This window comes from Lutra lutra, chromosome 11 (genome assembly GCF_902655055.1).
Source record: "Lutra lutra chromosome 11, mLutLut1.2, whole genome shotgun sequence".
Classification (NCBI taxonomy): Eukaryota; Metazoa; Chordata; class Mammalia; order Carnivora; family Mustelidae; genus Lutra; species Lutra lutra.
The window spans coordinates 61,342,622-61,355,466 of NC_062288.1; the positions used below are offsets into that span (position 1 = coordinate 61,342,622).

General features: G+C 41.9%; 1 protein-coding gene and 1 pseudogene across 1 annotated transcript in view; both read left to right on the top strand.

Moving 5' to 3' along the window:
• The window catches only part of CHN2 (chimerin 2), a 295,574-nt gene that overhangs the window by 157,949 nt on the left and 124,780 nt on the right, over nucleotides 1-12,845 (top strand). Inside the window, exon 3 of the mRNA XM_047694769.1 lies at nucleotides 1,753-1,808. Within this exon, the coding sequence (XP_047550725.1) occupies nucleotides 1,753-1,808 (56 nt within the window). The remainder of the gene's footprint in view (nucleotides 1-1,752; nucleotides 1,809-12,845) is intronic.
• LOC125081585 (uncharacterized) lies at nucleotides 6,720-6,852 on the top strand (annotated as a pseudogene).

The following is a 12,845-nucleotide window of genomic DNA, read 5'->3' on the forward strand; positions in this document are numbered from 1 at the left end:
GGATTCTCTGGATGTGGGTTCTGTAATTCACCTAGTCTGGAACACTGCGATTTTAGGAGCTGGTCCTTTTGGGTCTCATGACAGTCCTTAATAGCAACACTAAGGAAAAGCAGTTAATAGGTGTTGGGACTGATTCAAGAGGTTAGAAAGGATTCCATGCAGCCTCTCTCCTGATTTAAGGAGAGCATGGGCACTACTGGGGTGGTTGGTGGGACACTCACAATTGTTTCGCTTTCTTTGGCCAGTTCTTCCTCGTGTTTCCTCTTTGACAAGAAGCCTTCTCTGTCTCTACCTGCCATACGTGGGTACAATTACTCTTAAGTGGCACAGGCATCGTCATTAGTGTGAGCAACCCAACTTAGAAATGTGGTGCATTAAAACATCTACATGAGGATTAGATGGTTTCTCCTCTGTGTGGAAGCTGGGCAGTCTACACTTAATTAGGTAAGAAAATAACCATATTGAGCTAAGGCATTGAGAAGCCATACTTACGAAATACATCCCATCATTTCCAATCCTGTTTCTACATGACCATATGTATTTCACTTAATTATTTTTTATTTTTAGACCCAAAATGAATCAGAAATTTTTGCTTATGTTACTATCTTTACTAGAAATATTTTATATGATTGAATTTTAACTTTTCACAGATTTATGCCATCTTAAGTGAATTCTTCTTTCTTCAAGATGGTAAAGATAACATCAGCTTGGTTTTCAAAGAGGTAGAACTCACAGGTACCACCATAGGGTGGCTTACCTCTAAGAGAAATAACCAGACTAGCTGAGCAGTAGAAAATCACTCGTTATAGTCCCAAAAAGCACACATAATAGGCTGATAAATTTTATTTTTATATACAATTACCTCCATGTCCAGGCCTGAAAGTCTGTCTTTAAAGCAGGGTAAAAGGGGCTCCTGGGTGGCTCAGTTGGTTGGGCATCTGCCTCCCAGGGTCCTGGGATTGAGCCCTGCATCGGGCTCCCTCCTCAGTGGGGAGCATGCTTCTCCCTCTCTCTCTGCTGCTACCCCTGCTTGTGCACTCTTTCTCTCTGTCTCTCTCTCTCTCTCTCTGTCAAATAAATAAAATATTTAAAAAAAAATATTTAAAAAAATTTTTTAAAGCAGGATATAAGAGAGTTAAGATATTAAGGGGCCCAAGAAAGAGGAATGCCAGTGGGTGGGATCCAGTCACAGAGATGAGAATGCACGGTGATAGGCCAACCAAAAAATGGAACTCATGAAAAGAGAAAGGGCTTGGGGTTTCCCTCACTCACAAAATCAGCGGTATCTTGGCACATAACTGTAACATTTCAGAAAATGGCACCCCTCTGCTAATACCAGTCTTTCCTGATATATCAGGAGACATGAGCATTTCAATTCAGGAATCCTCTTTAATGATCTTACTGCTTTGGTCCTCGCAGGTGGAATTCCAAAATAGTCCAAAGAATTTTAATCCTACCTTCCAAGAAAGCCATAAAATGAACAATGCCAGTAACAATTATGAAACTAAATTGGCCTTGTAAAAGAATAAAAAAATCAATTTTGCCAGTTTACATGCATGGTAACTAATTTCCATATAAATGAGCTGACTTTATTCAGTCTAAAGCTGTGCCTGAATCCTCTTTGTTTTTTTATTTGAAATTTTTGCTGTTCTTCAGAGGCACTTAGGTGGGACTATTTGAAGACATCTTGGTATGTGTGGTAGTTTTCTAATCATAATTATCTTTTTCTTTCTTTCTTTCTTTCTTTGGCAGTATATCAGTTACAGCAAGAGGCCCCTCGTCCCAAGAGGATCATTTGTTCTGGGGAGGTCAGTACTCAGCTATTTCTGACACACCTTGTTAAATATGATGAATTTTCAGTGCTGTGTTGGTATCGGAGGGCTTTTGGGTTTCCTGGGAGTTGGTTTGCATTAACGTTTGTTCGTGTGTCACCAAATTTAAGCCTGAATCATCTATACTTTGGAATCAGGTGTGACTTTTAAAAATATTCACAAACTCACTTGAAATCAGAGGTCTCATGTTTTTAAACATTGCAGAGGCAATTATGCCTCCTTCTCTAACAACCCCCCCCCCCAAATACACATGTATTTTGGTTGTTTTCCTTGTTTCTGCTGTTTTGATTCTGTCATCATTTTTTTCTTAATGGAACGCTTCCAACAGAGAGAACACAGAGAATAATAAATATCTGGGTACTCTCAACACTTATATTTAACAAACCTTTATGCCCTCTCACATTTACTTGACATTAAAAAAAAATCCCTACAAGAAAAGTGACTGTTTTTTCATTCTTGGAGATGAGCTTAAAAATATATTGACTCATAAAAATGCTTACCAGCCCAGAGAAGTTTCCCCAGTAGTTCCTCACTAATCAGTTCTCTTATCATCTGGGATGCTGGCAAGATTGAAAGGCAGGACTAAGACTCTATTTTCTATTTTTATGCCCATCAGTTTCTGTAATAGTCAAACTAACATCCTTCAAACAAAGGTCCTTGGGTCCTTGCTTATTTTTTATATTTTGACTTAGATTAAATATAGAGTAGCAGATGCCTTTTAAAGTGTCACATCTGCTTTACCAGGAGGAAAAGGCTCCAACTCCAACCCTCTTGAGATTCAGCCTTGAACATCAGTACTTTCTGGCTACCAGACTTGACAGGATCTGGTTTTGAACCTGCCTCCTCAAAGATACACACATGCCCACACCCAGAGACAACTTATCACTGTGTAATAAATGTTTCTACAGAAAAGTTTACTTCTGTTGAAGGACACTGAAATTCATCAAGTAATCTGAATATTGACACAGAGTAAACATTCCTATCCCAAAAATATGGCTTGAGAAGAGAAACCATCTGATCCCTAAGGAAAAATCCAGGATGAGGTCCACTCCTTATCTGGTAGTTTTATCTTGTTCTGCCACCAACCCTGATGACTTTTGTCCTTTGGTTATTCAATAATATCTAAATAAGGAAAGAATAGGATAAAGACAAAATGTTTAATAAGATGTTTGGAATAGAGTAAAGGGATATGTAAGAAATAAATTGTTAAAAATTATTTTAGGGGCGCCTGGGTGGTTCAGTGGGTTAAGCCTCTGCCTTCAGCTAAGGTCATGATCTCAGGGTCCTGGGATCGAGCCCCGCATCTGGGTCTCTGCTCAGTGGGGAGCCTGCTCCCCCCTAACCCCCGCCTACTTGTGATCTCTGTCAAATAAATAAATAAAATCTTTAAAAAAAATTCTTCAACCCTGGGGCATCTGGATGGCTCAGTCAGTTAAGCATCCAACTCTGTTTCAGCTCAGGTCATGATCTCAGGATCGTGAGATCAAGCCCTGCATGGTGCTCCACGATCAGTATGGAGTCTGCTTGAGATTCTCTCCCTCTGCCTTCCCCCTCACCCCCACTGCCCTGTACACGCTCATGCTCTCACTCCCTTAAATAAATCTTTAAACAAAAAATTCCTTTAATACTATTTCACATCTAGTATTTCTCCAAGAGAAAAAATAGAGCCCATGCATGAAGTTAAGGGAATTCAAATGTCTCTGGGAAAAGAATGTTTGTAAAACTAGAACATCACTAAGGACTTTTCCTAGGGCCATTAATAAAAAGTTTCCAGGCAAAGTTGGGTACCAGAATTTAAAACATAGGGGGACAGTAAATAGCCATTTGTTCATTTGTTCAACAAGTATATATGGAGAGCCTACTGTGTTCTGACTTTGGTCTAGGTGTTAGGAATATAGCAAAGAACTAGGCAATTGATACTTTGTGTGTCACCTCAAAAGAGAACAAAATCATGATGTATGTCATTAAAGATAGAGCTACTATTTTAGCTCCGTGTGTGCACACATGTGTGCGTGTCTGTACATGTAAGAGAGAGGACGCACTTCTTTGCTTCTCAAAATCTTTGGAACCATGTCACTTGTCCTCTGAGCCAGGCGGAATGTTGGCAGTGGAGATGGGTAAATGTAGGTTGGCTTCACAGAAGCTCTTCTTAGGGTTCAGCTGTAACTCCTCAGACATCCAGGGGGATCTGAAGGGACCACAAATCTCTTTACTATTGCCCTTGCATCGGAAGGCAATGCCACAGACATCTTAGCAAAGTAGAGCCATGTGCCACAAGCCATCCCCATCTGCTAGAACTAAAGAACATAGTGCATGTGTAGCTTTGTCTCCCTCTTGTCTGTCTTTTTAAACAACTTTTCACCTTTTCACCTTTGTTGGTTTGATTCATGAGTGAGGGATCTGGTTGATGCTGGACTCATACGTTGCTGGCCTCTAGAAATTCCACACCCCATTTCTACTAGGAAACCTCGCATGAAATGGATATTCACCAGCTCCATTTCCTCTGCAGGCGGCATGGGGCCCAGCCAGCCAGGCAGGTGTCAGGCGATAAAGGGTCGCGTGTGTTGGCCGAACAGGTGCCCCTTAGATGGGTGCCAGCAGGAGCAGCTTCAGCTCCCTTTGTCTTCCAGTGCTGCATTAACTGGGAGGAATTCCTGCCTCCCAGGACTTGGCCTCCTTCAAGGGAAGGCACAGCCTCCTCTTGGATGCCTCGAAACCGCTGCTTCTGCTACAGGCCTTGTTTGAGCAGATGTCTCTGCCTTGTGCCACACCTGCCTGCTCGGGGGGTGTGCCTAATGAAGTTAGGAAGCCCTCAGTTGGCATATGTGGCCAGAGAGACTGAAGCTCTATCAACACATTATATAATGCTATATGGGCTATTTCTTTTGAACCATGAGTAAATGCTTTTTTTGTCTTTGTTGTCTCACCCCTTAGCCAGCTTTTAAGTATCCACACTTTCCTTCTATCCACATCCCTGGTGCCCTCCTTCTTAGTCTTCAGCCTCTCTGCTCCCAGCCATCCTGTCCCCGGCCAGCCTCCCTAGCTGTGTCACTCACATACCCCATCTCTTTTGTTTCTCTGATGACTAATAACCTCCCAAGCTAGGGGCCCCTCTCAGGTTAGGGTCTTCCCAGTGAATGTGAAAAGGACCCACAGGAGGACACCAGGTGAGTGTAGTTACAGAGATATGGAACACTGTTGCTCAAAGGTAAGGACACAGGCCAACATGGCTTGAATGCTGGCTAGCTATCAACAGATACCAACCACCTAATAGACTTTGCTGGGGAATTAGGTGGTTTGAGGGGACAGCCTGATTCAGCAGGCAAAATTCAATGAGCTTTGTCAACCCAGGCAGGGAGCCCAGCTACAGGGTCAGCTGGACCTATTCTGAACTCGTGCTCTCCCACTTTCTAACTTACCTATCTTAAAGCCAAGCACTCACTTTCTCAGGGAGGTGAAGGTCTCCTCTACTCCAAGGGCCAGTATCTACTTGACGGAGTGCTGTATATGACATATATGTGTCAAGTGTGTAAAGAGTGCTTGGTACATAATAGGTACTCAGAGTTCATGATTCAAGGCAGATTCAGAAACCTGTGAAGGGGAGGCTCAGATGCTCATCAGGGATGGAGTCAGAACAATGATGGTGTTCTCTGAATGCGAGAGCCAAAAAGGATCAACAACAAAGCAAGATGCCTGGGTCAGGAATTAAATCGCCAGGAGAAAAGATGTTGAGGATGAGGAACAGAGGGTACAAGCAGTTGAACAACAGCCCTGGTGCCAATTAAGCCAGGCATGGTCAGTTCGTGAAATAACAGTTCATTGCTTTCTTGAGATTCATCGCTGTAATTTAATATTTACCGGGCAGCCACAGCACCTGGCACTCTGCTAGCATTTCCTAAGCACTCCTTGCCAAGAAATTCAAAACATCTTCCAGTATTATTCCAAATTTAGTATAATATTATATTATAAATATTATATTATTATAATATTATATTATAAATTATAATTCCAAAATTATCTCTTGCCCTTTCTGACAATTCTCAGTCAGTCATTTCGTAAGCAATTCATTAATTACCGAATCTGTGCCCGGGTGGTCTGGCAGGAACTGTGACTGTTGTCCCCCAAATGTGTACCTCTGGCTAAACCCTCTCCCTGGGCCCAACACCTCGCTCCAGCTGCCTACTTGACCTCCTCAAGTGAACGTCCCACACCACCTGTAACCCAACATTCAAAATAGAACTGAACCCCCCACTCCATTAATTGGCACCTAACTTCAGGGACCTGGACCCCTCCCTTCCTGCCCTAACCCTTTTCTCTAGCGATTGTCAGATTTACCTCCAACTGTGTCTTGCACTTGCACTTGCCTACTTCCTCCTTCTCCACGACTGCCATGTGGTTTGGGTCCTGCTCATTTCTTGCTTGGATTATTGCTGGTCACCTGCCTCCTGCCTCATCTCCCCATTTCCACCGCTGGCACTCTCCCTGCAGCCCATACCTGCGTGCCTGCACATGCGCACACAGCACACACACACACACACACACACACACACACCATTCACCAAACAGGAGCCAACATTATTAAATATAAATCTAATAGCTTCAACAGCTTCCTGTCGCTCTTAGAATAAAAGCAAAACTTGTTGCTCTGCCAGTGAGCCATGATGGGGGCTCCTGTGTCTGTCACATCCCTGTTGGTACCGTTCTTCTCAGAGCACAGCCCCATCAGCCCCTGCTCCCATTCATCAAACAAACCACAGCGTTGCTCTTGTAGGATCTTCAGATCTGCTCTTTCCCTGAAATTCTCCAGTGTTCTCTGCATGTCCAGGTTTCAGACCAAAGGACACCTAATAACAAAGCCTTCCCTGAACCCCATAAAAATTAGCATCTCCGTGGTGAGCAGTGCTCTCTTCTGAGCGTGAAGCTGACTTGAGGGCTTCTTTCCACAACTGCCCATTGCCTTCAAATGATCACTTTTCTCCTCCTCTGGGGGAGTCAGAGGAGGAGGACACAGTCTGAATGGTAGAAAATAAACAAACAAACAAGCAAATAAATAAATAACATCTTCCAAACATCAGCTCTTTGTCATATCACCCTGTTTATTTTGTTTGTAGTACCTAATACACTACCTAATATAATTTCTCCTGCATTTATTTGTTTGCTTGTCACTTACACATCTCCCTCCAGGGGAACAAGTTCCAGAAACTTCATCAGTCATAATTGCATGGCCTTCCCTAGCATTGAACCTAGAGCCAAGCAGCAGTGGGCAATCAGTAAATATATGGTAAAATTATTTTTAAAAAATAGAGACTGCTAACATAAGGAATTTAGAATTCTCAAACTATTGCTAATAGCATATCAGATTTACCCAATGCTGTTATTAGGGTAGTGACTTAGACTTTTGGCAGTGGTTAAGGTTCTTACTTAAATACAGACTAGTATTTTTTTTTTCCTGGAATATTCTAAATTTCTTTTGGCCTTTGCAAAAGGCCAGAATGTCGAGATTTACTTGCATGACTAATTTAAAGTCAAGTTCCACTAGAATTACCTAAAGAATACACAATAAGTAGAAATTCTTCTGTGACTAAATGATTTGGTGTCATTTGTCTTTTTTGAAATTGCTGGAGTGAATTTCGATATAAAAAGCAATTTCAAAAAAGGGAAATAAAACTACATACCATTACTTCAAATTGTTCTCCCTTTTATGCAACTTCACTTCCTCTCTCTCACCATAGAACAATATATTTTGGAAAGTTTTGGTTTTTTGAAATGCGAAAGTGAATTGTAGAACTGAGGTTTCCAGCATTCACCAAAACCAGCTTTTTGTTTTTGATCGTCAGAAATTAAGCCAAGTATAGAGGACGGTGGCCTATCATAAATTGCAGTAACACCTTATTTTGCCTTCTAGTGAATTGTATTCACTTTTTTTTTTTTAAAGATTTTATTTATTTATTTGACAGAGAGATCACAAGCAGGCAGAGAGGCAGGCAGAGAGAGAGGAGGAAGCAGGCTCCCTGCTGAGCAGAGAGCCCGATGCGGGGCTCGATCCCAGGACTCTGAAATCATGACCTGAGCCGAAGGCAGCGGCTTAACCCACTGAGCCACCCAGGCACCCCTGTATTCACTTTTTAAATATCACTTTAAATGCCCCCATTTTCTCTGTTTTTTGTTTTTTTTTTTAAGGTATCCTTAAATATCTGCCCATTTCACTTTCTTCTACCTTTACTAGTAAAAACTATTCTTTTAGGCCTACAAAAATATTTCACTTTATGATTACACTTTTAAAATTTTGATTCACCATCCCTAGGTTTCGCAGTCGTACAGTCTGGTAGCTTGAGGCATTTCTCTTGTCTAGGCGTATCTGGAAGATCTTAACAAGCCACATTGATTAACCATGTCAGTCTCAACTAACTCAGTACATTTCAAATCAGATTTCAAGTGAACTCAAGGGGATTTTCTACTATTCTTCAATCCCCCCTCCTTTTCTTATTTTATTCATTGATAATAAATGTTTTTAAGCCTATGTACATTTGGGGGAACAAGAAAACTACTGATTCAAGACGTTTGGACAAGGTATGTCTCTAAAGTAATGAGATTGATCTTGTAAGCCACAAACAAAAATCAATCCCATTACCATTTAATTGGCTTTATGTGTAGTAATCAGAAGGCTATTTCTTCCTTGGTAAGAAATATTTCTGGTCTTTTTATCCTAGACTTTCTCCACCGATCTCCTTCTCCCCTGCCCCTTCACACTGACACAACCTAGAATAAAGGACTTTTTCCATCATATTTCTCTTAGGCTTTCAGCTCACTCTGTAATGCAGTCAGGCTTTTTTCTAGATGTGATTTCATGTGAGCTTGACTTGCTTTGGTTGTAGGTCTACCATAGTCAAGGGGGAAAATCTTCTAATAAAACTCATATTAGAAAAAAATTTTAGACAGGTGAATTTTATTTTTTTCCAAATACAGAACCAAGAGTTTTATGCTTCTTTAAACAAAAAAATTCTTATTGGCAAGTACTGCCAAATACTTAGCCCTCCAAAAAAGAAGTCACTCTCTTTAGAGTACTTTGAACTTCTTCTGATGTAATGTAGACCCTGCAGGTTTGCCCCTATAAATATTTAGTTATTTCCAAGTGATACTGTGAACAAAGGATAAGGCGTTCCTGAGGACAAGCTGTTACAGAATTCAGAGACTCAGGAGCTCCGAGCCAAGGGGACAGGTGGGCTGAACTGGAGAGAGCCACCAAAGAACAGTATATACGCTGAAACATAAATTGAGGCAAAAGTGGAAGGTTTCTTCTTAAAACCGAGTAAGGAAAATGAATGGGGAGATTAAATAGTGATAATAAGTAAAATTTCTTGAGAAGCTGCCTTGATCCTTCTGGGTGATTTTTATTTCTGAAAATCAAACTCGAAAATGTGTATGCCTTTACAGAATTACTTGAGGTGAAATACTACATGTGTCGTTCGTTGCTTTAGGAAGAAAAGAACAACCGAGAGCATCGGGGATTACACCACATGCTCTCTTACACTTACCTAGCATAGTGCTAGGCAAACACTGTGACTTACCTCACCTGTGACAGCCATAACCCAAGATTCATCGTTCCCCCGTAAAGGGGGGTGGGGTGGGGTGGTCCTGACTCTGGGTCACAGTGGTTATGAGGTGCTGGCTTTCGTGGGGCCAACCTTACACTTCCAAACAGGAAGCAAATGGCTCACTTCCGCAGCGGTTGCTATCAAGAGCAGCCTGCTGTTTGCCTGCTCTGCGACTCCGAGGTCAGGTCCAGCAAAATTTCAGCGGTGGCCAGGCTTCTCTGGGAAGGGGAGCCAGGTACAAAGCTCTGGGTGCCCTAGTGAGGTTTTAAAGACACATTTCACATTTACTCACCCGCTTAAACATTAAGTGAGATATAATGCTGATAAAGGTGAAACCACACTTCACCCGGGGCAAGCCTCGTCTCCTCGGGTGGTACAGCCTGGTTAACCAAGCAGTGAGACGTTTGAAACAGATTTGTAGACTTGACTCTACTTCCCCTCAGAAAAGTGTGGATGGTATCATTTCCGACCATGCCAGTTTTAATGGGACTACCCTAAAGGATACTGCCCAATTATTTGCTTATTGTCAGGCTTTTCATAGGAATGAGACACCCTTGGAATGAAACTTGGTAAATCAAGTTTCACTTGTGCCCTGTGTGCTGGGTTGGAGTTTTACACATGTCATCCTTCATGGGAATTCCAAGAGGAGATGAGACAGCAGCACAAGAGGGACGGAGTCTGAGTCAAACTCAGACCAAACCTCGGACTGGCCTTCTAACCCAGTGCTTCTCAGCTGTGGTCCCAGGACTAGCAGCAACAGCATCATCTGGGAACTTGTCAGAAATGCAGATTCTAGATGCCTGGGTGGCTCAGTTGGTTGAGCGTCTGTCTTCAGCTCAGGTCATGATCCCAGAGTCCTGGGATGGAGTCCTAAGTCAGGCTCCTTGCTTGGCAGGGAGTCTGCTTTTCCCTCTTACCCCTCCCGCCTGCTTGTGATCTCTGTTTCTCTCAAGCTGTCTCTCTCTCTCTCTCAAATAAATAAATAAAATCTTTTTTAAAAAAGAGAAAGAGAAAAAGAAAAAAAGAAAGAAAGAAATGCAGATTCCCTGGCTTATCCCAGACCTTCTGAATCGCAAACTCAAAGATGGGGCCCAGAAATCTGTGTTTTAACAAGTCCTGGAGCTCATCCTGACGCTCAGTCAAGTGTGAGGACCCTCTGTTTTCTATGTCCTGCTCCCTTCCCTGTGCTCTAGGATGGAAGAATCAGGATGCTTTGTGCCCTGATGATGCTTCCTGTTTGCCTAGCACTGTGCTAGACTCTTCATGGACTTCAAAGGAGGTGCCAAGTCACCCCATAGCCTTCTTTTGTTGTCTAGATGTACTTCCTCCTGAATGTTATTTTCCACCCTTTAAAAATATTTTGCTTTTGCCTTTCTTTGCTGTGTCTAGCTTTCCCGTACCCAGGAATGTTGCAGAGGCCAAATATGAATCCTTGTACGAGTATGGTCAGTACTTAATTTAGCCTGGTTTCCTAAACCCACCCACCTACCCCCAGTTGGCTATATTTCTTAGTGTTGTGTTATGTTGTGTTATGTTACAATTAAAAATAGTTAAATTCCATTCTAATAGGATTCATAACTCATGTTTGTTCATATGCCATACCTATTATTATGAGCTCTAGCTCTTTTTAGATGTTTTCCTTATCTTGTGACTATGCACAAATCCTTGATAGTTTACTCTTCCTTTTGATGGATGTTTGCATTAATGAAAATACCAAATCCATTATCATTATGTCAGGAATACTTTGAATTATAGTTCTGTATACCAAGGCAGTAGTCTCTTTCCTCAGTAGATTGTCTGTGTGCTTCATGATCATTTCTCAATTCAGGATTATAGGTGGCTAGTTTGCTAATAAAGTTTGGTCCAGAGCTGGTACTCTCCTGGCCCCACTTCCTTGCCTTAATCTACTACTCCTCTCATCTTCTCCAGGCTGACACTGAGCCATTGGTAATCCATCACCTTTGGCTGTGTCCTTTAACAAATCACAGCGTCATTTGACATTAGCTCTAAGTACACAGCACCTCCCTGTCTTGTTGGACACAATAACGAGCTTTACTTTAGTGATGATATCTCTTTCTTCCTCCTTATTTACATAGCCAGTGTCATCTCCCCATTCACTTGGAAGGAAATTGAATAGCCTTGGCACAGCCAGACAAAGGCATATTGGTTGCCATCCAGCACCTTGTGTCCTTCTAGGTAATTACACATCGATTATTCGATGAATCGTTCTCCTATCTCCCTGGATATTTCTACCAAGTCTGTAATTACACTTTTCTGGTTTGTCCCTTTGCTCTTATGGTCCTCAGGGTTCCATGACATCTCAAAGACCATGCTTAATAATACTTCCACAATACCTTTCATTTCAAGGATGCAGGTCAGATCCCTTAAGGTTTGAGTCGTAGTCTGTTTAACAGCATACTTCTACCATTTTCTGCCTTAGTTCAGTTCGATCTTTAAGTTGGCACCAGTATCTCATAACTTAAAAATTAATGATTCTCTCTTTGCAGTACAGTAAGAGATAGAAGGACACAAATACAAAGAAATGATTTGACCCACCATTAAACAAAAAGGCCTTGGAGGCATTGACAGGCTCTGAGTTTTGAGCTAACAACAAGATGTCCTGACACCGATTGTAAAGAACAGTCTCTAACACTTGTTAGTGTAGTGGAGACATGGGCAAACTAGAGCCTGTTGACGATTTTGGTAAATCAAGTTTCACTGGAACCCAGCAATGCTCATTCCTTTACATATGGCCTATGGCTGCTTTCATGCTCATGGCAAGCTGCATACTTGAAACAGACAGTTTCAACTACTATGGTCCTTAAAGGCTAAAGTTTTGACTAACTAGGCCTTGCCAGAAAAAGCTTGCCAGGCCCTAGTCTTGCACGGTAAGTAGCTTGGAAGAGTGAGTTAATATATGTAAAACACTGAACAGTGCCTGGCATTTACATATGGAAAGCACCGGTCTTTAATTTCTACCATCTCCCAAGCACTATAGAGATGTTAGCAGAAGAGAGGGAATTTTAGGCCTGTTATTCAGGAGGAATTTGATCCCCGAGTCATTTTAAGAAACATTTTGGCCTTCATGTCTAACACGTGTAAAATGACGGACGAGCCCGCGGCAGTGCACAATAAACAGGTAAGTACTCTTTCACCAGCTTTCTCATGGCCACTCTTCTCCTGTCAAGGCATGGTAGCCTGTTAGGAAAGGTGGCCCACTCCATAAGCAGGAAATTAAAGAGGTATGTAGGATCTGTTGGTCCAGGAATGCCTCCTGAACCTGTAAACAAACTTGCATTCTTTAAGTTCAAGAACAAAGCTGGTATTACCCATAACATATAGAAGAGTCTATATGTTATTGAATTCTGATGAATGATTTGCATGCTGATCCATTCAGGGGAAAGAGGGCTATGTGTGC